Raw genomic sequence first — 24260 nt, forward strand, 5'->3', positions numbered from 1 at the left:
GACGCAGAACTTAGAATTTTGGTTGTGATTCTGCTGAAACCTCCATCCACCTGTTTCAGAACTGTGCTTTCCTAGCAGAGGTTTGGAAGAAGATCATGGAGTGGTTAGGTATTGCTGTACCATTAGGATCGGGATGCTGTGACCATTTCCTGCAGGTTTTGAATGCATTAAGGAACTTTTGCTCACCAAGGAGAGTTGCAGGCATATGGATGGCAACTTGCTGGTGCATATGGAAACAACGTAATGACATTATATTTAACAATGCTGTAGGTGATGCAGATGAAATTGTTCATAATGTGAAGATGTTCACTTGGTGGTGGTTAGCAATAGGTTCAAAACAGCCAATGCTTTGTAATTTTTATGAGTGGTTTCACAATCCTTTAGGTGTTGATTAAGTTTATGTAAAGGGTTGTTGGGTTGTGGAGCTCGCTGTAAATCATGTTTCTGTATTGAGTACATTTTGTACTCAATTCTTATTAATATATCTCATTGTTTATCAAAAAAAAAGTAGTCATCATCATCAAACGAGTTAAGCTTTTCTAATGAAAATATTACGGAACATGATCAATCATCTAGATGATTGCTAGTACACAGTTCTTTACAATAAGTATGGCATAAACACCCATCTTTGAGTTTCTATTGAGGCTCAGTTATATTTGTTACATATATAGGAATAGGACCAACAAATACAATTATATTTCTTCCGAAAAAGGACATAAGAAAATACTGTAAGTAAATTACACAGGTAAGCAATGTTAATGTTTCGGTCCAAAGAAATCGAAATCAAAATGTGTGTCACTTCCCCCATCTTGTCGCGAGGCATGGGAATCAAGCATAGCTGAAATTGAAATTATATATTTATATCATAATCACATCAACTATAATGTAAAATGTAATTAGAATTCATGTGTGAATATTTACTTGAAAAGCAAAGTATAATGTGTATGTGTGTATATATCAAATCAAATATATATGTACCTCCTGCTGCTAGAGGATAGTTATCCAGAATATTGCCAATACCTTTTAGAAGTTTCTGCACAGATTAAAATCTGAGACTAAAACTTTAATTTAGCCAAAATAAAAGACTAAATATGTATTTAAATCTAAATGAAAAAAAATATTTAATCAATATCAAAATTATACCAGCACAAATTCACCAGGTTTTAGTGGGAATTCCTCCATGCCAGTTATCTTGCTGCACACGCAACAAAAATTTACCATAAAAGATTAACTTAACATGTTTGTAATTTCAGGAATTTACAAACAATTATTATTATAATTAATACCTGATAAAATATTTTCCTTTAACTTCTTCAAAAGTAAAGAATCTACATCCATTTGTGAAGGGCAACTTTTTTTCTTTCCATACTGCAAACAATTATGTAAAGACATATATAAACATTCATAAACAAATTGAGGGGGTGAAAGTTAGTAAGGTGGTCAGAATCGAGTTTTTACCTTGACTCGTTTTGATTAGGTAAAATCGAAACGTAAAATCGTTGAGTTTACCTCATTACAATAATATTATATATATATATATATATATATATATATATATATATATATATATATATATATATATATATATATATATATATATATATATATATATATATATATATATTAAATTTATGCTTTGACTATGTAACTTAATGCAGAAAATTAATATATGTTTTGAATGTATAGAAATCCACAAACATGTAAGAATTATGATAATTGGAAATGATAAACTTTAATATTTCTTTTCGTTCTACAATACATTTGAAATTTTAAATAAAACTTTGCTATTAATCTGTTTGCTAAACCCAACTTCAGAATCTGAAATAAGTGCGTCTATGTTTATGCACAAAAATAAGGTTATTTAAAGTGAATAAAATATATTTTTTTTTTGTGTAAGCAAGGATATATTAATAAAAAAGTGAATAAAATATTAAAATGGGAGAAGTTTTATTCGGTTGGGCTTTTTAAAATTTCAATAAAAAAAAAAATTAAAACAAGTTAAAGAGTAAACTCCAACGATTTTACATGAGCTTACCGATTTTAGAGCGATTTAAATCGTATAAAATCGTTCCAGTATACGATTTTATTTAAAAACGATTTTACCTGCGATTTAACACTAGATACCGACCTAAAAACGTAAGATCTAAGAATTTAGGTTTTAAATCGCGAATTTAACCACCTTAGTTAGAATTACGAACCTAAGTGCATGAACACAGTGACCATAACATGGTTGGTCTCCTTGACATCTTCCACAAAAACTTGAATATTTGGACCCATTGCATCCATCGCACTTTGCAAAAAGTGTATGATGCTCTAAAAATGAAGAAAACAAATAAAAATTACTATGAAAGTACCACCAATTGTTCCATTGGTATCATGTTGTTATCATGAAAGAGGAGAAATAAATGGAGGAAAGAAACCTCTTGGCCTTCATAGGCAGTGTAGAAAAGTAGGTCTTGGTAGACACATTTAGGAGAAAGTAATTGCTTCAATGTTTCGGTGTCTTTTTTATTGAAAGCCTCATAGAATTCATGAACAATATGCACTGGTGAAGGACTTGCTGGGAGGAATTCAGGAGAAACCTCGCCTGATCCACTGTCATCGCTGTCACGAGCTTTCCATTTTTCAGTTGAAGAATTCTTCCTTAGGTTTGGCAGTAATGTAGATTTGGAAACAAGATTGATGAAATGTGTCTTTTTGTTGTATAATTGAGCGATACATGGTCGTGTTTTGGTGGTGTTCTTGTTGGAAGTGAGGCAAGCTTCTAATGGAAGAGAGATTTGGGCTTGGAGCAGTGATGACATGGTTGCATTTGAAAATTGAAAGAAGCTAGAGAGAATTGTTATTTTTGGGTTATAGTTACTTGTTAAGTGGTTTTTGTATATTTACTTTAAGAATAATGCTATACTTACACCCCCAAACTTACACCAATACTTACACCAAACACCGTTCACCGTATTTATACGGTGAACAGTGTTTTTTAAAATAAAATAATAATATTTATAAAAAATATTTTTTATTTTTAAAATTATGGACGACACTGTTCATGTAAGGACGTGCATTAACCAATTTCATTACTGCATTAACCAAGTTTTTACACTTGATTAACCAAGTTTGATGACTGCTAAAAATCAATTTTAATACCTGGATGTTGCATTAACAAACTTCATTACTGCATTAACCAAGTTTTTACACTGCATTAACCAAATTTGAGTAATGCTATTCTTACACTCATGAACAGTACTTTTCAGTAGTCATTAAATTTGGTTAATGCAGTGTAAAAACTTGGTTAATGCAGTAATGAAGTTGGTTAATGCAACATCCAAGTATTAAAAATAATTTTTAGCAGTCATCAAACTTGGTTAATGCAGTGTAAAAACTTAGTTAATGCAGTAATGAAGTTGGTTAATGCACGTCCTTATATGAACAGTGTCGTCCGTAATTTTAAAAATAAAAAATATTTTTTATAAATATTATTATTTTATTTTAAAAAACACTGTTCACCGTATAAATACGGTGAACAGTGTTTGGTGTAAGTATTGGTGTAAGATTGAGGTGTAAGTATAGCATTGCTGTTACTTTAAATGTTCCAGTTCAAGTAAGGAATAAGAGATGTTCTTAAAGTTTAATAGTTTGCTTCATTTTTCAAACAAATTTGGGTTGTAAGGGGATAAAAAATTTGGGTGGACAAAAAATCATATGATGAGCAGTTTCGAACTCAAAAAGAGTGTAATGGATAGGAACTATTTTATATTGTCGTTCAATGAAAATATATCAAATTATTAAATTATTAAAATATTTTTAAAATTCAAGTATGACTTGATTGGATACATGTTGGTAATCGGTTGTCCGTGTAAAATAATACACTGATAGGGTATTATATCCTTTTTCTCTTCAAAAATACACCTAATCCAAACTGCAATTAATTGTTAAGGGCTCATTTGCGTCCAATTTTTCAGGATAATTTCTCCATACACCCTTATACCTTCTCCGAGATATCTAGGGAAAATTTCAAAATAAACCTAATTTCGGAGATACATCTCTATTCGCACTAAATTTTATTTTTTGCAAAAATTTAGTTCGAAGATATATCTCTGAATTTTTGAAGTGAGTTCGGAAATAAATATATCTTTGAAAATAACGTTTGTTCCAACTACCATCATCTCAACAAAATTATTGTTTAAACATGTTTTTTTTCTTTATGCACTCTGGTTCCTAGAGAAAAGGGGCCCTAGTAATCTAGAATTCGTGCCGAGAGATCATGGCACTGGCCAAGTATTATTTAAAGGGTTAAATACTATTCACCCCCTGCCAAATTAGCGAGATTCGGTTTTCGCCCCTTAGAAAACAAGATTTTGTTTTCAGACACCCCCTATCCCTTGTTTGGCTGACTGGGCGAGGGGAATCTTGTTGACTAGGCATGGTATCTTGCTGACTGGGCATGTTTTTGGAAAGCTTGCAAAATTGCAAATAATCAAACTTGCAAAAGCTGGGTTTCAAACCCAGGTAACAATGGTTAATAGTTGCACAACCAAACACTGAAGCAGAATGCTCAATTCTGTTATAATTTCTAAAGCAAATAAATATATGTATTACGTTTATATATTACTTTATTTATTTATTTATTAATGAGAAAATGGGTCATGCACTGACAGTGTAAAATACTTTTACACTGTCAACCAATCACCACCATGCATCCAATTAAAACATTCTTTTATTTTTAAAAAAATTTAATGACATGGCACATTCATGACTCCCTATTGAATGACAGTGTAAAACTATTTTACACTGTCAGTGCACTACTTTTTAACTCTTTATTAATATACTTTATTACTAATATATTAATATATGTTTATATATTACTTTATTAATGTTTATTAACTTATAATGTTATATATATATTTTAAATTTTTTAAATTTAACTGTTAATGTTATATATATTTTTAATGATATAAAAATTTAACATTTTAATGTTATATATATTTAACATTATAAAAATTTAACATTTTAATGTTATATATGTTAACTGTTAAATTTAACATTTTAATGTTATATATGTTAACTGTTAAATTTAACATTTTAATGTTATATATATTTTATAAATTTTTTATAAATATATATATTAACGTAAATAAAAATTTTACAAATAAAAATATATTAACGTAAATAAAAACGTAAGTTTTACATATTTATATATATTTTAAATTTATTAAAAATTTTAAATATTTTTAATAAAAACGTTAATAAATATATATAGATTTAATAAAAAAATTATAAATTTTTAACATTTTATAAATATTAACTTTTTAACATTTTACAAATATTAATATTATATTATAATAACTTAAAAAAGCTGTACATAAAAAATATTTAAATAATTATATAAATGTATTATTTAATTATTATAAAATATTTAAATGTATTTTAATTAATATATGCATGTTTTGTTGTTAATTAAAATTATTAACTTTTTATATAAATGTAAATTAAAACGTTTTTTTTAAATATAATTATTAAATAATACATTTATATAATTATTTAAAGATTTTATATGTACAACTTTTTTAAATATAATTATATAAAAAAACGTTAATTAAAAAGTTAATTAAATAAAAAAAACGTTTTAATTACAGTTTTTTCAATTTATATATTATTGAAAAATTTAATTAAATAAAAAACATTTTAATTAACATTTTAATTTATATATTATTAAAAACGTTAAAATATTTAAAATACATTTATATAATTATATGAAAAAAAACGTTAAAGTATTTTAAATACATTTAAACATAATTATAAAAAAAAAGTTAATTAAAAACGTTAATTACCTATTTTATAAAAAAAACGTAAATTAAAATACTTTTAAACATTTTATAATTATATAATTATTAAATAATACAGCTTTTTTAATTTATATATTATTGAAAAAGTTAATTAAAAAACTAATTAATATGTACAGCTTTTTTAATTTACATATTATTGAAAAAGAATGGTGTATTATTATATAGAACTATTTTGCCATTATAAACAACGAAGTATGCATGGTTTGGTGGTAAGCTTGCAAGTTTGTAACCTTAGAGACCTGGGTTCAAATCTTGGAATAGGGTTTTCCTGAAAAGGGAGGATAACCGAATCTCGCTAATTTGGCAGGGGGTGAATAGTATTTAACCCTTATAATGGTATTATTTTACCATCAATTTTCATTTATTTTCTTGACTAATATATAATTCATATATTATAATTTTCAAGCATTAAATTATTGTTATTAAGTGTAATGGAATATGTTTATTATGCTTGAGAAACTCTTTTGAAAAATAATTGTTTCTAATATATAGACTAATAATTAAGCTCTTAATTACCCTCATTTTAAGCTTGTAAAAACAATTACATTCTAAACTTTTTATATCAAATAATTCATTTTTAATACAAAAAATAATAAAGAGTGAAGACTCATTTTGGTGCCTCACAAATATTACACGAGTCAAATTAGTCCCTCACAAAAAAATTGATCCAACTTAATCCCTTACAAAATTTAACCGGATCATATTAGTCCTTCTGCTAATATTTTTCTCAAATCGATTTTTTTCTACTTCTAAACCAGTTCTTTTCATACTTTTAAACCGTGACTGGACTGACACGTTGGATTTTATTTTTATTTTTTACTTTTTAAATACTAAATTAATTTTTATTTTTAATTTCAGTTATCAATGAATAATATCAAAAAAGCCAAAATTGTTTCTTATAAAGTAATTTTTAAACAAGTAATTTCCTTGATTTCTACTAATATTAACAAATTCTATACATAAATTTTTACCTATGAGGTCTCAAATCCAAGTCCCTTCAGGTTAAATGATTTTCACTTTACAATTAGACAAATCAATTTCTATCGTTAATAAAGTGACTATCATTTACAACTAGAAAAATCAATTTCTATTGTTAGTAAAGTGACTATTATTTACAACAAGACAAATCAATTTCTATTTTTAATAAAGTGACTATCATTTATAACTAGACAAATCAATTTCTATTGTTAGTAAAGTGACTATTATTTACAACTAGATAAATCAATTTCTATTGTTAATAAAATGATTATAATTTACAACTAGACAAATCAATTTTTACGATTAATAAAGTGACTATCAATAACAACTAGACAAATCAATTTCTATTGTTAGTAAAGTAACTATCATTTACAAATAGACAAATCAATTTCTATTGTATTAAATTGACTGTCATTTAATCTGAAGGGACTTAGGTTCGAGACCATATTGATACAAATTTTGTATTTTTTATTTTAAATTTAGAATTGTTTAAGATTAACCACATTGACCTGAGTTCAACTCGTTATAAGAAACAATTTTGGCTTTTTTATATTATTAATTTATAATTGTTTAAAAATGAAATTAAAAATAAAAACCAATTTAGTATTTAAAAGATGAAAAATAAATAAAATCCAACGTGGCAGTCCAGTCATGGTTTAAAATTAGGAAAAAATCTATTTCAAAAAAATATTAGCAAAAGGTCTAATATGATCCGGTTATATTTTATAAGGGATTAAATTGGGTCTATTTTATTGTGAAGGACTAATTTGACTCATGTAATATTTGTGAGGGACCAAAATGGATCTTCACTCAATAATAAATAATATAAAAACCATGATTTAAAATAATATAATTTAGTAAAGAAACATTGGATTAAAATAAATAAATATTACCAATCGTTAGTTGATCCAGTGGTGATTGGCGCTGGACTTGATAGGGAGAACCACAGTTCGATCCCCGCAACTGCGATCGGAAGGGGGATGGAATCACTTGATGCCAGAACTCGCCCTCGAACCGGACTAAACCGCCCCCGCAACTGCAATCGGAAGAGGGATGGAATCACTTGATGCCAGAACTCGCCCTCGAACCGGACTAAACCGCCCCCGCAACTGCAATCGGAAGAGGGATGGAATCACTTGATGCCAGAACTCGCCCTCGAACCGGATTAAACCGCCCCCGCAACTGCAATCGGAAGAGGGATGGAATCACTTGATGCCAGAACTCGCCCTCGAACCGGACTAAACCGGTGGTATAGAGCTAAAAAAACAAAAATATTATTTTTAATGGATTTTGATAGATTTTCTTTTATATAGTTTTATTACTAAAATATATTAATTTAGATCTTTTTTTTATTATTAAAATATTAATATAATAATATAGAAAATAATTGTTATAAAAAATAATAATATACAAATTATATATTAGTAAAAAATAATTATAATTATTATTATAATGTGAATTATATATTAGTAAAAAATAGTTATTATAGAAAATAATAATAATTATAGTAAATAATAAATAATATTTATATTTATAGGAATAATAACCACTTTCTATTTCAAGAAAATTTCTACTTTTATTTATTTAATTTGTTTGAGAAATCGATGGTAATTAGAACAAATGATATTTTCGGATATATCTCTGAATTCACATAAAAATTCAGAAATATATGTCCGAATTAAATTTTTGCAAAAAATTAAATTTGATACGTACGATACGAAGATGTATCTCCAAATAAGTCTAATGATATTTTATAATTTTTAAAGGTGTGCTTCAATGCATAAGGGTGTAAGGGTGTAGAAAGAAATTGTTTTTTTAATTTGGATTTACGGGTTGGGTTTGGACATATTGCAGATGCATCCAAGTGGTAAGTACGGGTTATTGGGTTTCTCACATTTTTAGACTCAATAATATTTGTTGGCCTTTTCAAATAATTTATTGTTTTCTAGATTTAATACTAGATAAAAGTTCAAATCATATTTAAATTGTATTGCACAATTTTATATCTATTTTATTTTTCATATCTCAGCTACCGAATTTTTTTAATATTAATAAATTTATAATGTATCAAATTACTTTTTAATATTCAAATTGGCCATTCACTTATTAGGCCCAAAACGTCGTGTAAATTTAACAGACAACAAGAAATGTAATATGTGCCTCCATTTAGAGTCTATCATTACTTCTATTAACCTCTGAACATCATATGAACGAGATACTATAAAATAATTCATCTAATTTTGTATATACTATGTATTTAATATGTTCAAGAATACACAATAGCCAACGTATTGAATTAATCTATGTTCTTCCTTTGTATATCTAGATCAATAAGATTTTTCATGTAATGATCATCATCCAACGTGGAGATTTATCCTTCGTAAGAGTGTTATTGTTCTGGACTAGTCACCAGGGTCCACGCCGAGGACGGCCAAAAATGCAGGCTCAATCCGTTAAGGTCAATGAAGAACACGTTTCCTCACGTGTTTCTCATCCAAGGACACGTCACCAACTATATTCACAGGCTTCACGCGACTAGTAAAACCGTCTTATTTTTAGTAACGGGCAAGTATACTCATGATCTGAGAATTGCGGGGTAGTTGATCAAAGACGATGAGCACATGCTGCTCATCCCTACTTCCACGTGGGAGTCCTGACAGTCATCCATTATGGGTCTAGACATTTAAACCATAACGGAGACGATTGACCCAACGCTGGGGGTTCATTATAAATTACCTCCTTTGCCGGAGGGTCAGATATTATATTCTAAAACTCTTTCTCACTACCTCTCCATCCGAACTAACTTAAATATCAGAATGTCTGCAGATACACCCCCTATTCTGTTGATCATTCAAGCCTACAATGTGTTGTCGGTCACGTACTTTCCGATCACCTGTAATATCAGTTATCCATAGCAATGATGTTATTAAGAAAATTAACAATAAAAAAAATATAATACCATAATGAAATAAGTGTGTTACTCCTATGTATGTCACATTAACAGAAAAGAAATGTCTCAAAGCAAGTTAAAGGACATTATATTTCTCTAACGGTTAGATAAGAATGATATATCAAGCAAAATGAGTTGATTTTGCTTCTATACTTAAATCGATCACCTTATGTACTCCCTTTATATAATGCCGCTTATTAAACTTCTTATTTACTTCCTCTGACCATTATTATAAGTAAATATTTTTTTCAGGTTTATTAAATAATGAGTTTATCTGATCTTTTATGTAGATCAGATACACTCATTACTTAATGAATCTAAAAAGAGAATATTTGCTTATAATTCAGACAGGAGGGAGTATAAGTTTATCATTGCACTCTTGAGTTTGGTTGAAAAATATACATGTTGAAAAAATTTTACATCACTTAATTTTGTGAACCAAAAAACATTTTATATATATATATATATATATATATATATATATATATATATATATATATATATATATATATATATATATATATATATATATATATATATATATATAAAATTTAAAATCTTCTTTGTAAGATATATCAGTTAAAAACACTTTAAACTTGTATTTGATTTTTTATATTTTCTCTTATACTCTTGTTTTAGAGTGTTGTGTGAAATAGTTAAATATTTACTTTGGAGAGTGCGGATGTATTGAAGTCTTGGGGTGGTTGAGGGATAGACTGTGTTGTAACAATTTTCACATAGTATTTTCTTTAGTTGTCATTTGACAACGATGGTGGTTTTTTCTCCAGTTTTAGAGTTTACACGTTAATCTCTTGTGTTGGTTTGGTGGGGTATAAATTTTTTTAGTGCGCTATGTAGTTGCAGTTTTGGATGATCTTCCACGTCAGAAAAGAAATTTTATACTTTGTGTTGGTTGAAAAAATTTTGTTTTGTTGCAGGTAAGGTTTTGGTTGCAATGTCAAATTTTTCAAGTGCAGTAAAGATTGGCATAGAGAAATTGATGGAAGATTTTTTTTTACTTGTAGAAAGTTCAAGTCAAATATGTGTTGATACAATCAAGATTACACAAGCTGCGGGATTATGTCGGTGGTTGAAGAGCTTCCTTCCAACAAGGAAGTTACACCATAAGTTTTTAACCTAGTTTTTGACATGTGAAAATTCTTGAAGTGATTTAGCTTCAAGTGAAGTATACTCTTCTTTAGGTGGAGTATGACAGTTTTAAAACTATGATTGTCGGCGAAGACAATGAAAAATTTCTTGGAGTGGTGTAGCTTCAAGTGACTATGCTCTTTATGGTGGAGTATGATTGTCGGTTAAGACAATCAAAACTTATGTATAATTTTCAATCAAAGTGGAGAATGTTAGGTAGGTTGAAAAATATATATGTTAAAGAAGTCTCGCATAATTTAGTTTTATGAATAAAAAAAGGAGTCTAAGGCTATATATAGGATTCGAGTTCTTCTTTATAAGATGTACCAGTCAGAAGTACTTTAATCTTGTATTTAACTTTTTATTTTTCTCTTATACTCTAGTTTTAGAGTGTTGTAAGGGGTAGTTAAATATTTTCTTTAGAGAGTGTGCGTGTATTGGGGCCTTAGGGTGTTTGAGGATAGTCTATATGTTGTAACAATTTTCACATAGTATTATTCTCTAGTTATCATTTAACAACGGTCGTAGTTTTTTCTCCGATTTTAAAACTTCCACATTAATCTCTTGTGTTGTTATTTTATTTTTTTTTACTCTATGCTTTGTATTTTTCTAACAAGCTAATAATAATTTTTAGTGTCTAAATATGAATTTATTATTTAAAGGAATCTATAGTGTTTGTTGACAATTGTGCAACTAGCAAAGAAATAGTTAAGAGAATTTCACAAGTAAGATCATTATATACAAATCTTCATTGACAACACAATGAGACAAAAACAGTTGACAGACATTAGATAACTCAATCGTATCTACTGTAATAATCATTTATATCATCTGCAAGTCTATTTAAAATATGATTTTGTAGAGATAATTATTCTCTTTCCATTAGATGACTTTTTTCTTAAGTTGTAAATCATTTGCTTTAATTTCTACTAAGTGTTTCATCTTAATCCTTATATTTCTTACTGTTAGTTTGTTCGATTGATTCAGAACGAGCAACACAGTGTCCTCGGTCAGAACGTTGGCAACCTTTTTCAACGTTAAGATGAAGTTCATCTTTTGTTGCCAATGTTTGAAGTGACTTCCCTCAAACTTGAACAATTTGTCAGAAACAACAGTCGTAGAAGTACCAATAATTTCTTCGATAGTCACGGCAGTTTGAAACGTCTTAAATTGTTCTTTTACGATTTTTAAAAATTACCACAGAAAAAATTATCATGTTGATTCGCTGATTAGGTCACTCTCTTTAAGATGTTTCACAACACTACTCAAAATTGAGTAAAGCAGTCACTCAATCATGACGTATCCAGGATAAAACAACATAGTTCTATATTGTACTATTATGGTATCAATATTAACCTGTCTAGAAATACTCTCTCTGATGGTACAAAGACCATTCAAATATGGTATAAATATCACTCGGAGTATTTGTTATAATGATCATTCGTAATAATTTCTCTAATGGAGAGAAATTCAAATAATTCTCCAAAAATAATTCGATAATGGTCATTTGACCGCTCAAACTAATTTCTCAAACAAAGACAAATGTAAATAATTCTCTAAAGAGAATCTAAAAATTTTATCCAACTAAAAATTTAAATATCCCTCGTAGTATTTGGTATCACTACCATTAATACTTGGACAAGAGATGTTGTCGAATATTCAAGAATTTCATGCTAACTTAGGCATGCAAGAGTTTGCGGACCTATTAAACATTGTCTACAACTTGGTACAATAGTAAAACTCCCAAGCCCTGACCGGCATAATACTCAAAATTGAAAGAAAACTTGCAATTCCCTCCTCTGAGAACCAACACTACATGCGAGGTGGTTTCTCCTGGCGATCATTGAGTCATACCGCAGACGGCTCTTGTAGACGCAACCTTTCCATACGAGACAGGTATGAGATCACCGAGCCGTAATTGAAGCAGAAGACATCAGACTCCCCCATCTAACTCTGGAGGGAGATGTGAAAGTCACACTCCACCAGAGGTTCACCGGCCTCGTAGCTCGCTAGCACACCACTCACAGAGAATGGAAAGGTATGTCTTAGATGTTCCGACCTCAGAGTGAAAGAAGAACTCACTCTGTGTACGCATTCTTGATAGTAGGATCTTAAGGTCCCATAAGAAATAGTTCAATGGTACATGGGATTTAGACGAACACGTCGAACATACAACATGTTAGATTATTACCACGTCCGTGGAGTTATGAAGTGTAAGCTCTTTGTGTTGACCTCTAAGGGAGTTGTCATGACCTAGTTTAAAATTCTCCCAGACTAGAGCATAGATTCATGGAAGGAACTGTGTGATTCATTCACCGCTCAAAAGCAGCAACCCACCATTATGATTGTACTCTGTGATGATCCAAAAAATAAAGAGACCTACATCGATCGGAAAATTATAGTAATTTCTTAATATGTAGTTTAGTTTAAGTAAAGCAAATACTACCAAGTAGGGCTGGACAAATTTGAACCGCCTGATTCAAACCGCTGACCGATTTTATTTTTTTGTACAAATGGATTGGATCGGGTGGATCCAATTACATAATATTGTCAGATTATTATCATTTTTATAATTTAATGGTGGCATTGTGTACTCAGAAGAATACAAGACGTGCACTATGAAATTTTGAGTATTATTTAGTTTGTGGTTTAAAATATGATAATAAGAAAATTAATGTCAAATGATATTAAAAATATTATGAAATAATAAAATTTAATAGTAAAAAAATAGTTCTTTATCTGATAATTTTTTTAAATAAAAAAATATATTTGTGAATTTTATAAAAAAATGGACTATCGGGTTTAGCGCAACAAATATTAAATCGATCAAATATATCTGATATATCTGCTAAATCAATTTAATCGAATCTATCAGAAATCAAAATTTTATCGGTCAAAATTTAATTTTTTTTAAAAAAAACTGCAGTTTGCGTTGAATTTAAGTTTTAGATCTGATATCGACCTAAACAGACGAATTGTCCATGTTAAAAATGCATGTTAAAGAATTAAACATGTTCTAGACTGGGCCTATGGCTGACCCACCTTCGAACATAGCCCAATCCATGTCCATGTCGAGGAAGGTCCAAAGTGTTAGCCCAATCTATTGGGACCAGTGGAGAACATGTTCCTCACGAGCTCCTCATTCGGGAATACGTCACCAACCGAACCCGCACACCTCGCGTGACTAGAGAAATTGTTTTGCCCTTCGTAATGGGCAAACTCACCCCTTGTCTGTGGAGTGCGGAGCGGTTGACCCAGGACAATGAGCACGAGATGTTCATCCCTACTTTCACGTGAGAATTCTGACAGTCATCCGTTGTGGGCCTGAACACTCAGTCCATAAGGGAGACCGTTAGCCAAGCGCTGAGGCTCACTGTAAAACTCTCATTTGCAGGATGGTCAGGTATTATATTCTTTATTCTTTCATATTTACCTCTTCACCTGAACTGACTTAAGCATTGAAGTGTTTGCAGGTACAATCTCTTTTTCTGTTGGTTGTTAAGAATCGCGGACCTGTCCACTCACCTACTTTGATACAGGTTAGATCAAAACATAAAAAATATAATCTCAGAAGTTATTATTCATTCTAAAAGTTAAAAATCAACACAATTTTTTTATTAATGACAACGTAATGATCAGAATGTTTCCAATTTTCATGATAAGTTTAAGCTGAGAGAGGGGGAGGAAGGGAATCTTGCTTGCTTGTTTTTCTTGTGATTTCTTTCTTCTTTTTATGACAAATTTCTCTCGTGATTTCTGGAAAAGCCAAATGCTATAAACAAAAATGTTTGTGCATATGATATGACCCATCATTACACAATTCACATGTATAGTTAGGACACTCTTGTAATTATTGCTTCCACACACACGCACAAATTAAATATCAACAATTTAATGATTGTGGATAAAATTATTAAACTTTGCCATCATATACAGTAGATATTTATCGACTATACACACATGCATAGTTTAATAATCAATCATCCAAGAAATATGTAATAGAAAAAATATTTTACAGAATAAAAATATGACATTGAATAATGTAAAAATTAGTCTCTAATTTTAATTGTGGTTAGGGAATCAATTGTCCCCACATTGTATACCCTACATAATCCCTAAACTGATACTCAACTTGTTTTCATCCCCAAATCACTCAACATCTTTGTAAGGTATGTGCTATGACAGATCCTTTTCTGTCTTTTAAATTTTCCTCTTTGTTTGCTTTCTTCATATTAAAGTTCTCTAACAATTATTTTATCACACAGTTAAAAAGTCACATAATAATTACTCAATGATTATTAATGTAGGTTGATCTAATTGGTAAGGATTTTCCTCATTTTACTTAGATCTGAATTTTAAGCCTTTCATTTATTCTAATGAATAATATAAAATAATAATGAATGATATATAGTATTCCCTCCGTTTTTTATTATAAGTCGGTTTGGAAAAATATTTTGTATTTAAATATACAATTCCAATGAATAATTAATGTTGTTTTTCCTATTATATCCTTAAATATTTATTATTCTCTCTCCTTTCAATTATATAAATTTATCTTCCACGTGTCATTAATGAAGGATAATTTTGTAAAAACCTTCATAATTTCTCATTTTCATATAACAATTATTATTTTTCTTAATCTGTGTGAAAAGTCTAAAACGACTTATAATAAAAAACGGAGGGAGTTTTTTTTTTTCCATAAATAACTCTTGCATTAAAGAATAGAGTACTAGGGGTACTCAACCCTTACAAGAGAAAAGAAATACAAACAGTATGCAACCCAACCATGAATGCTCTCTTCTTAATTACATAACGACGGGTTTTTGAACCATTCATAGAAGTTACACAAAATTCTCTCTTTAGCTACTATTGCCAACCACCACCAAGAATGCCACAGAATTGAATAGAACAGTTCAACGCTATCGAACTCCGCATTTTTGAAAATTATTGCATTACGGACCCTCCAAATGCACCACCAAACTGTCATCCAAATTGCTGCAGCTCTATTGCTCTTCATCTTTCCCTTCAAGTTCGAGACACCCAAACGAATTTGGCTACAACAGTCCACCGCCTCCACACTGTCCAGATCCAACCACTTCATAACAGCCAGCCAAACCCCTCGGATCTTATGACAAAGCATGAATAAATGGTTCGAGTCCTCGGTGATTAGTCCACAGAATGCACACAAAGCCTCGTGATTATGAACGATAATTCCTCTTCTAATTAATAGTTTCCTTGTCGGTAAGCCATTGTTCAATAATCTCCAGCCAAAGATTTTTATTTTGGATGGAACATGGGCCTCCCAAATCAGTTTCAGACCGTGACCTATTCCCGGATCCTCCACACCAGATTCTAGCTCTTGGATTAATAAATTATAACATGACTTTACTGTAAAACATTTGGACACAGCAAAGGGCCAGACAATAAGATCTGCAGAATTCAACTTAATCTCAATCCCTGCCAGCACATTTTGCAATTCTGACATTTGTAAAGATGCCTCCTGCCCTAGGACTTCAGAATGTCTACGCAGCTCCCACCACCATCGGCTACCTCTCCAGCATCCCAATCCGTTTACCGTGGAAGATTTGGAGGAGATCTCATGGTATAAATTCGGATACAGTGCAGCCAAGCAATCGTTACCGATCCACCGAGAATTCCAAAAGCTAGCCACATTACCATTTCCAATTTTGACGGTTATATTATGCAGAATTCCTCTAGGCTTGTCACACAACGCCACGAGATCCCTCCACCAAAAAACGGAGGGAGTAATAATACTAATTTTTTGAGACCAATAAAAATCCATGACCCAGATATCAAGAGCTACATCTCACCACAGGGTATGCACTAAAAAAACAATTAAATTCGCTTCACAATCTTCACTTTCATATCGTTAGAATTAAATCAATATTAGTAGTACTGTTTAAAATATCCATAGAATCGAACCGTTGTCAAATAATTGAACCATTCCATTTAAATTTCATGTTTCATCCTTAACTCTATTTTTAAAATAGAGTAGAAATTTCTTATTTTAACTTAAGAATATCATTTGTTTGAGTTTTTTAATAATTTAATTATAGTTCTGACTTATTATTCAAGTAACTTATAAATATTATAATTAAGAAATGTAAAATAACAAGAAGATCAAATATAAATGCAATAAAAAGTTAAATAAAAGATGTTTGAAATGTGGTTTTAATTAATTTTGAAGAAAAAATCTATCTAATCTAAAAAAAATTACACCCAATATAATTTGATTTTAGATGACTAATTTGAACATATAAACATATGAAATAGTAAAAAATTAAGTTAAATTAAAAACTAGTATTACAAGAATAAAAATATATGAAAAATAATTTTAAAAAAATTGGTTTTTTTTTTTTTTTTTGGTTTTAAAACATTGATCTAAAATTCAATATGAGCAATGACAGTCCAATAATATTTAATTTTCTATGATTTTTAATTTATTTTTAATAAACTTATTATTTTAATTTAAATACCTTTACATTAAATATTAGTGATAAAATAATGTAAAAATAAATTACTTATAAAATGTTTTAAAAAATCTAAAATAGTTTTTTTTTGAAAAAATATAAGGTAAATTCTATAAGAGAAGATTCTCTTAAATAAATTGTTTACTAAAGGTTTGGAATTCAGAACTGATATATTAAACCAAATGTTTAATTTGGTTTGGCTCCGAACAAATCGAAATAGTTTGGCTTTTTTTAATGAACCGTAGCATGAACAATCTTTATTATTAGTGTGAATGAAAGCAAGGTTCATGTATTTAACAAGTGCACTAACTGACTTTCATTATAAGAAATAATTCCATCAAATAGGTGATTTTGAGATCTTATCTTACTACCATGCACATATGAACAGAAAAGATTGAAGCTTTTTGTGGTTTCTACTACTTTCTAGTTTCTACCACTTTCCACTTATATATATGACTTCGACATTTGTTTATTTAACGATGCTTAGTCCTTCTCAATATTCGATTCTTATGCCAAGTTAGATGAACCATCATCATGAATGCTTACAAAATTCATAGCAACTTCTGTCACTTGCACCTAAAAAGAAAACAACAAAATTGAAAAAGAATTTAATACTTTCGGCAAATCCATCTTATTCCTTTTTTATAAAATTAAACTAAAACAAATGTATTACTCCAATCTCAAATATAAACAAAAATTGACGTATCAGATCTAAATTTGAACTAAATATATCAATTTCTCGAACCTTCGTTCCTTAGCAGGAGCTCGTTTACCATTCGAGTTCAAGTGTTTGGTTTAAAAGTTTTTTTATTATTATTAGGCAATTATGGAATAGAGATTTATGAGTTCATTTATTCTGTGAAAAATGATTAATATAAGGAAAATAGATAGGATGGGACTATAAACCACACTACCCTACAAGTTTGCTGAATAGTACATTTTTATGTGTCAATGTTTATGCACCATAAGAATGTTCCATCATATAATAGTAGTTTTTTTTTTTTCCTTTTGTATTGTCCCAATTGGTATCTCCATACAAATAACAGCACATGCAGAGGACCCATTAGATACTAAAAATGCCATTTCAGTCATTTTCATACATGATTTTTTATTTTATTTTTGCATTACATATATATTGTACACTGCATAATCTTGTATCAAGTTTGGTCAATTATTTGTTACAGAACTTGTTATAATTCCGTTTTAAATATAAAAGATAAATAATACGATGATTGAGGATAAAGGAACGGTCTACGTCTTCGTTGGTGAAACTTTAAATGAAGATACTACAATATCAATATATCCATGATACAGAGAAAAACTAGTGCTGGTTTTATGTTTAGATGAGATAGAAGAACAGTAACAGTAGCCGAACACCGATCTAGTCATGTCGAACAATGCATTAAATTTTCTTATCTTGTTTCTAAGTATCTCTTTGTTTCCATTCGTTTCTTCTCTTAACCAAGAAGGTCTCTCTTTACTTTCATGGCTTTCGACTTTCAATTCATCGAATCCGGATACTAGTACTGCTATTTTCTCGTCATGGGATCCAGCACACAGAAATCCTTGCAGATGGGACTATATAAAGTGTTCTGCAGAAGAGTTTGTTGAAGAGATCGTCATAACGTCTATCGATCTTCGTAGCGAGTTTCCTACACAGTTTCTTTCTTTTAACCACCTTAGAACTCTTGTTATCTCGAATGGAAATCTCACAGGTGAGATTCCGAGTTCTGTTGGAAACTTGTCGTCGTCACTGGTTACTCTTGATCTTAGTTTCAATAGTTTAACAGGAAAAATACCAGAAGAAATAGGAAAGTTATATGAACTGAGATGGTTGTCTTTGAATTCGAATTCGTTACGAGGTGGAATTCCAACAACGATTGGTAACTGTTCGAAGCTTCAGCACTTGGAACTGTTTGACAACCAGCTTTCTGGTATGATTCCTGGAGAGATAGGACAGTTGAAGGCTCTTGAGTCGCTGCGAGCCGGTGGAAACCAAGGTATTTTCGGAGAAATTCCAATGCAGATATCAGATTGTAAGGCTTTAGTTTTTCTCGGACTTGCGGTTACTGGAATTTCCGGTGAGATTCCGGCAAGTATAGGAGAACTTCAAAATCTGAAGACACTTTCAGTCTACACAGCACATCTCACAGGTCAAATTCCAGCAGAGATTCAAAACTGTTCAGCTTTGGAAGATTTGTTTCTGTATGAGAATCAGCTTTCTGGAAAAATTCCTTACGAATTCGGTTCCATGCAAAGCCTTAAGAGGGTATTGCTGTGGAAGAACAATTTAACTGGAACGATTCCGGAAAGCCTCGGAAACTGTACGAATCTGAAGGTGATTGATTTCTCTTTGAATTCTCTGATTGGTAAGTTACCTTTGACTCTAAGTAATCTTCTCTCATTGGAGGAATTTCTTTTGTCTGATAATAACATTTACGGCGAAATACCTTCATATGTTGGAAATTTTTCCATGCTAAAGCAACTTGAGCTCGATAATAACCGATTCTCTGGCGAGATTCCGTCTGTTATGGGGAACTTGAAGGAGCTCACTCTTTTCTATGCATGGCAGAATCAGCTTAATGGAAATATACCAACAGAATTATCTAACTGTCAGAAACTCGAAGCAGTTGATCTTTCGCACAATTTCCTCACCGGTCCAATTCCGAATTCTCTCTTTCATCTGCAGAATTTAACACAGTTTTTGCTGATATCAAACAGTCTTTCAGGTCAAATTCCACCCGATATTGGAAAATGCACAAGCTTGATCAGGTTAAGACTTGGATCAAACAATTTCACCGGTCAAATTCCGCGAGAAATAGGCCTTTTGAAAAGTTTAACCTTTCTGGAGCTGTCAGATAATCAACTCAGTGAAGATATTCCTAATGAGATAGGTAACTGTGCTCATTTAGAAATGCTTGACTTGCATAAAAATGAGCTTCAAGGAACCATTCCTTCATCATTAAAATTCTTAGTCGATCTCAACGTCTTGGATCTTTCATCAAACCAAATCACCGGAAGCATTCCCAAGAGCTTAGGCAAGCTTACGTCGTTAAATAAGTTGATTCTAAGCGGAAACCTTATCGCCGGTTCGATCCCTCAGTCGCTAGGACTTTGTAAGGATTTGCAGTTGCTTGATTTAAGTAACAATAAGATCATAGGTTCTATTCCCAATGAGATTGGTTACTTGCAAGGATTGGATATACTCTTGAACTTGAGTTGGAATTCTCTTACTGGTTCAATTCCAAAGACTTTTTCGAATCTCTCGAAACTTTCAATCTTGGACCTATCTTACAACAAGATCACAGGTACTCTTTTTGTACTTGGTAATCTTGATAATCTTGTGTCTCTAAATGTTTCATACAATAGATTCTCTGGTACTCTTCCCAACACGAAGTTCTTCGAAGATTTACCTTCTTCTGCGTTCGCCGGTAACCCTGATCTTTGCATTAACAGCAAGTGTCGTGCGACCGGAAGTCTCGAAGGAAACAAATCGATAAGAAATATTATCATCTACACTTTCCTTGGTGTTATTTTAACTTCTGCTATTGTCACTTGTGGAGTTATTTTAGCACTAAGGATTCAAGGGGACAGTTTTTATGGGAGAAATAATTTCGATGAAGTTGAAATGGAATGGTCTTTCACTCCATTCCAGAAGATTAACTTCAACATCAACGACGTGGTTTCAAAGTTGTCGGATTCAAATATCGTCGGAAAGGGTTGCTCGGGCGTTGTTTACCGCGTAGAGACTTCGACAAAACAGATTATTGCGGTGAAGAAGCTATGGCCTATAAAGAACGAAGAGCCACCAGAGCGAGATTTTTTTACAGCAGAAGTTCAGACGCTTGGATCGATAAGGCATAAGAATATAGTAAGACTTTTAGGATGCTGCAACAACGGAAGAACTAGATTGCTGTTGTTTGATTACATATGTAATGGAAGTTTGTTTGGATTGCTCCATGAAAAGAGATTGTTCTTGGATTGGGATGCAAGGTATAAGATCATACTTGGAACAGCTCATGGTTTGGAATATCTTCATCATGATTGTATCCCTCCAATCGTCCATCGCGACGTTAAGGCTAACAACATCTTGGTCGGTCCACAGTTTGAAGCTTTTCTTGCTGATTTCGGCCTTGCAAAATTGGTCATTTCCTCAGATTGCTCAAGAGCCTCGCATGTAGTTGCAGGTTCTTACGGATACATAGCTCCCGGTGAGTTTAAAAATTTTAAGATTCGAAAAAGACCATTTCATACGAGCTTATCAGTCTTGCATCAATTTTGTCAAAAAGAATTTAAAAAATCATGAATTAAGAATCAAGTATTATGCAGTTATTTTAAAAAAATATATGGTTATTGCATAGGTTTACAAGGCGATATGATGAGTTCTCATTGGACGTCGGTCTAATGAGAACTCAGAGCATGTTCTGTCAGTATAAATTAGTTTTATACCGATGTCTAATAAGAATAGAGCATTGCAGTTATTTTACATCCATTTTGGTTAATGACAGTATCATGTGTGAAACTGCAGAATATGGATACAGTTCAAGGATCACGGAAAAGAGCGACGTGTACAGTTACGGTGTCGTGCTTCTCGAGATGTTAACCGGAATGGAACCAACCGATAACAGGATTCCAGAGAGTGCTCACATTGTAACATGGGTTATCAGTGAAATCAGAGAGAAGAAAAGAGAATTCACATCCATTCTTGATCAGCAATTACTATTGCAATGTGGAACAAGAACACAAGAGATGCTTCAAGTCTTAGGAGTGGCTCTTCTCTGTGTGAATCCATCACCAGAAGAAAGACCAACAATGAAAGATGTAACAGCAATGCTCAAGGAGATTAGCCATGAAAATGATGATATGGATAAACCCAATCTTCTGCATAATAAAGGCATGGTTACCAATCCTAAAGCAGCAGTTCATTGTTCTAGTTTCTCAAGATCATGTGAACTTTTGATAGAATCATCATCTTCTTCTTCATAGTCAACAAATTAAATATTAATTTCTTAAGTCACAGATTATTTATTTGTATAGATTATAGTATTTATATTTTATGCAAATTCCATATTACAATTGTGTTATTTTTTTTAGATAAAATCTTTCTCCTATCACATGAATAAAAGCAATACATCTTTTCAATATGGAGTGCACTAAAATTCAGGAAGAAAATGATGCATTAGTCTCAGTCATACCAATCTAAGATCCTGCTTTTGCCGACATGAGTGGTCAGAAGAAGTAAACTAATCAAAAGTTCACAAAGGGCTTATCATTAATTGTGAATAATGTATGTATTTATTTTTTGAAAAATATTAGTTATTATTTTATCGTATTCTTTTAGTATAAATCAGATATTCTCTGCAGCGCGTGCAACTGCAGAGACTAACCCTTGAGCCGGGGAGTCTTATTTTGTTGTATTCTCTTCCTAAGTAGGTTTTGGAATACCTTTAATGTTCAATATTCCCTTGTTGAAAGAAGTTGTGGTTATGAGAAGTGGTACTAGTAAGAGGTGTAGGTTCAATTAACCTTGGGAATGAATGACTTGTTAGAGAAGGGATCTCATAAAAGGACATAGGTTTTCAAGGGACGGGGAGAGATGGGCAAGAGAAAAAGCAAGAATGAGTTGATGTTGTCTTCATTCGTGGCATTATAAGGTTATAGGGCACAAAAAAATATGAAGAGAAAAGAAGCAAAAATATGGGCCACAATCTTTTAGAATTATTAATGTAAAGATAAAGATAGGTCGTGCTCCATGTTATTGAAAAGATGTCTTGCTTTTATTCATGTGATAGGAGACCATCCCTGGTCCACACATAGTTTGATACATCTTATAATTCATTATATCTCCCCTAGGCCATAGTTAGAAAAACAAGCAACATCAATGTTAAGTAATCATTATCTTCCCATACAAGAAACATGAAAATCAAGAATTATTCATTTTGGAAGGTGTTATGTGATATGAGGTGGACCAAGATTGACAATAACATGGGTTGATGAAGTGCGGAAGAGGATGAAGGTTTGTGCTATATGGCAGGAGGTGGTGTACATGCAAACACTTCAACGTTTAAGTCAATTAATGAACAAGATGAATGAAAAGTTTTACATGAAAGAATGTGTACATTTTCTTGGTGCATGTGAACTTTTATAAGCGGGTTTCAGAAGAATGGGACGAAAACTACTCGAGTTCATTTTGAGATCCTCGACGTGATTCATAGATCGGCATTTGATGCTTACTAATGCAGTGATTGATCGACCAGATACACTAGGGTATGTTGGCATTGCATTTTCGTACACACATCTATGTAATAAAGTTCATTAAGAATCGGGCCTATGTCCGGCCCATAACAAAAGGTAAGAAGATTAATGCTCAATCTGCCCCTATATGCTCCTAAATAAATAAAAAAAAAAAACGCATATTAGGGAGTTGGATTTAGTAACTATCAAAAGGTAATGTATGTATCTAGTTCTTTTGCCCCAAAAATATTGTGTACTCAGTTCAGTTAACTTCATGTGTTTGCATTATCATCATACATACACCATGGTGAAAACAGGTTATAATTTTAGGATTTTAGATTTAACAATACAGTGGGAAGGAAAGGACAGTAGTGGCCATTCACGTTTTCAGTGTCATATTCCCCCTTTTAGTGATTTTCTTTTTCGTTTTTTCGGTTCTAACCAATACGAAAATTGGTCAGCCTTTACTTTAAATCTATTCTCAAACTTCAAATGTCACTGTCTTCATTCAGTTGCTTCACCAGTGTTAGGCCAAGCATGGAAAGAAGTTTGCATTTTCAAAAGAATTTTAGAATAATTTCTTATTATAACAACTTACAACATACAAGAAACAGA

The 24260-nt window shown here is 31.2% G+C and overlaps 3 protein-coding genes across 3 annotated transcripts; 1 reads left to right on the forward strand and 2 right to left on the reverse strand.

Moving 5' to 3' along the window:
• Nucleotides 1-589: 589 nt before the first annotated feature.
• On the reverse strand, nucleotides 590-2823 carry LOC131655654 (uncharacterized). Its single transcript, XM_058925490.1, has 6 exons — nucleotides 2421-2823; nucleotides 2199-2313; nucleotides 1287-1368; nucleotides 1144-1195; nucleotides 979-1033; nucleotides 590-838 (listed from the first exon to the last, which is right to left on the reverse strand). Exons 1-6 carry the CDS (start codon nucleotides 2802-2804, stop codon nucleotides 756-758), a joined length of 771 nt encoding a protein of 256 aa, XP_058781473.1. The 5' UTR covers nucleotides 2805-2823; the 3' UTR covers nucleotides 590-755.
• Nucleotides 2824-15721: 12898 nt separating this feature from the next.
• LOC131658005 (uncharacterized) lies at nucleotides 15722-16723 on the reverse strand. Its single transcript, XM_058927344.1, has one exon. It carries the CDS (start codon nucleotides 16721-16723, stop codon nucleotides 15722-15724), a length of 1002 nt encoding a protein of 333 aa, XP_058783327.1.
• Nucleotides 16724-18587: 1864 nt separating this feature from the next.
• On the forward strand, nucleotides 18588-22890 carry LOC131661335 (LRR receptor-like serine/threonine-protein kinase RGI1). Its single transcript, XM_058930845.1, has 2 exons — nucleotides 18588-21622; nucleotides 21940-22890. The coding sequence occupies exons 1-2, from the start codon at nucleotides 18799-18801 to the stop codon at nucleotides 22395-22397; spliced, it is 3282 nt and encodes a 1093-aa protein (XP_058786828.1). The 5' UTR covers nucleotides 18588-18798; the 3' UTR covers nucleotides 22398-22890.
• The last annotated feature ends 1370 nt before the right edge of the window (nucleotides 22891-24260 follow it).

This window comes from Vicia villosa, linkage group LG3 (genome assembly GCF_029867415.1).
Source record: "Vicia villosa cultivar HV-30 ecotype Madison, WI linkage group LG3, Vvil1.0, whole genome shotgun sequence".
Classification (NCBI taxonomy): domain Eukaryota; kingdom Viridiplantae; phylum Streptophyta; class Magnoliopsida; order Fabales; family Fabaceae; genus Vicia; species Vicia villosa.

What these genes read in the sequence shown, in the direction of transcription:
- LOC131655654 (XM_058925490.1), bottom strand. Translation starts at nt 2,804, where the DNA reads ATGTCATCACTGCTCCAAGCCCAAATCTCTCTTCCATTAGAAGCTTGC. An exon ending in AAAGGAAAATATTTTATCAG is followed by an intron (nt 1,196 to 1,286) that starts GTATTAATTATA and finishes TTGCGTGTGCAG; the next exon opens with CAAGATAACTGGCATGGAGG. An exon ending in CTATCCTCTAGCAGCAGGAG is followed by an intron (nt 839 to 978) that starts GTACATATATAT and finishes TTTCAATTTCAG; the next exon opens with CTATGCTTGATTCCCATGCC.
- LOC131658005 (XM_058927344.1), bottom strand. Translation starts at nt 16,723, where the DNA reads ATGGATTTTTATTGGTCTCAAAAAATTAGTATTATTACTCCCTCCGTT.
- LOC131661335 (XM_058930845.1), top strand. Translation starts at nt 18,799, where the DNA reads ATGTCGAACAATGCATTAAATTTTCTTATCTTGTTTCTAAGTATCTCT. An exon ending in TTACGGATACATAGCTCCCG is followed by an intron (nt 21,623 to 21,939) that starts GTGAGTTTAAAA and finishes GTGAAACTGCAG; the next exon opens with AATATGGATACAGTTCAAGG.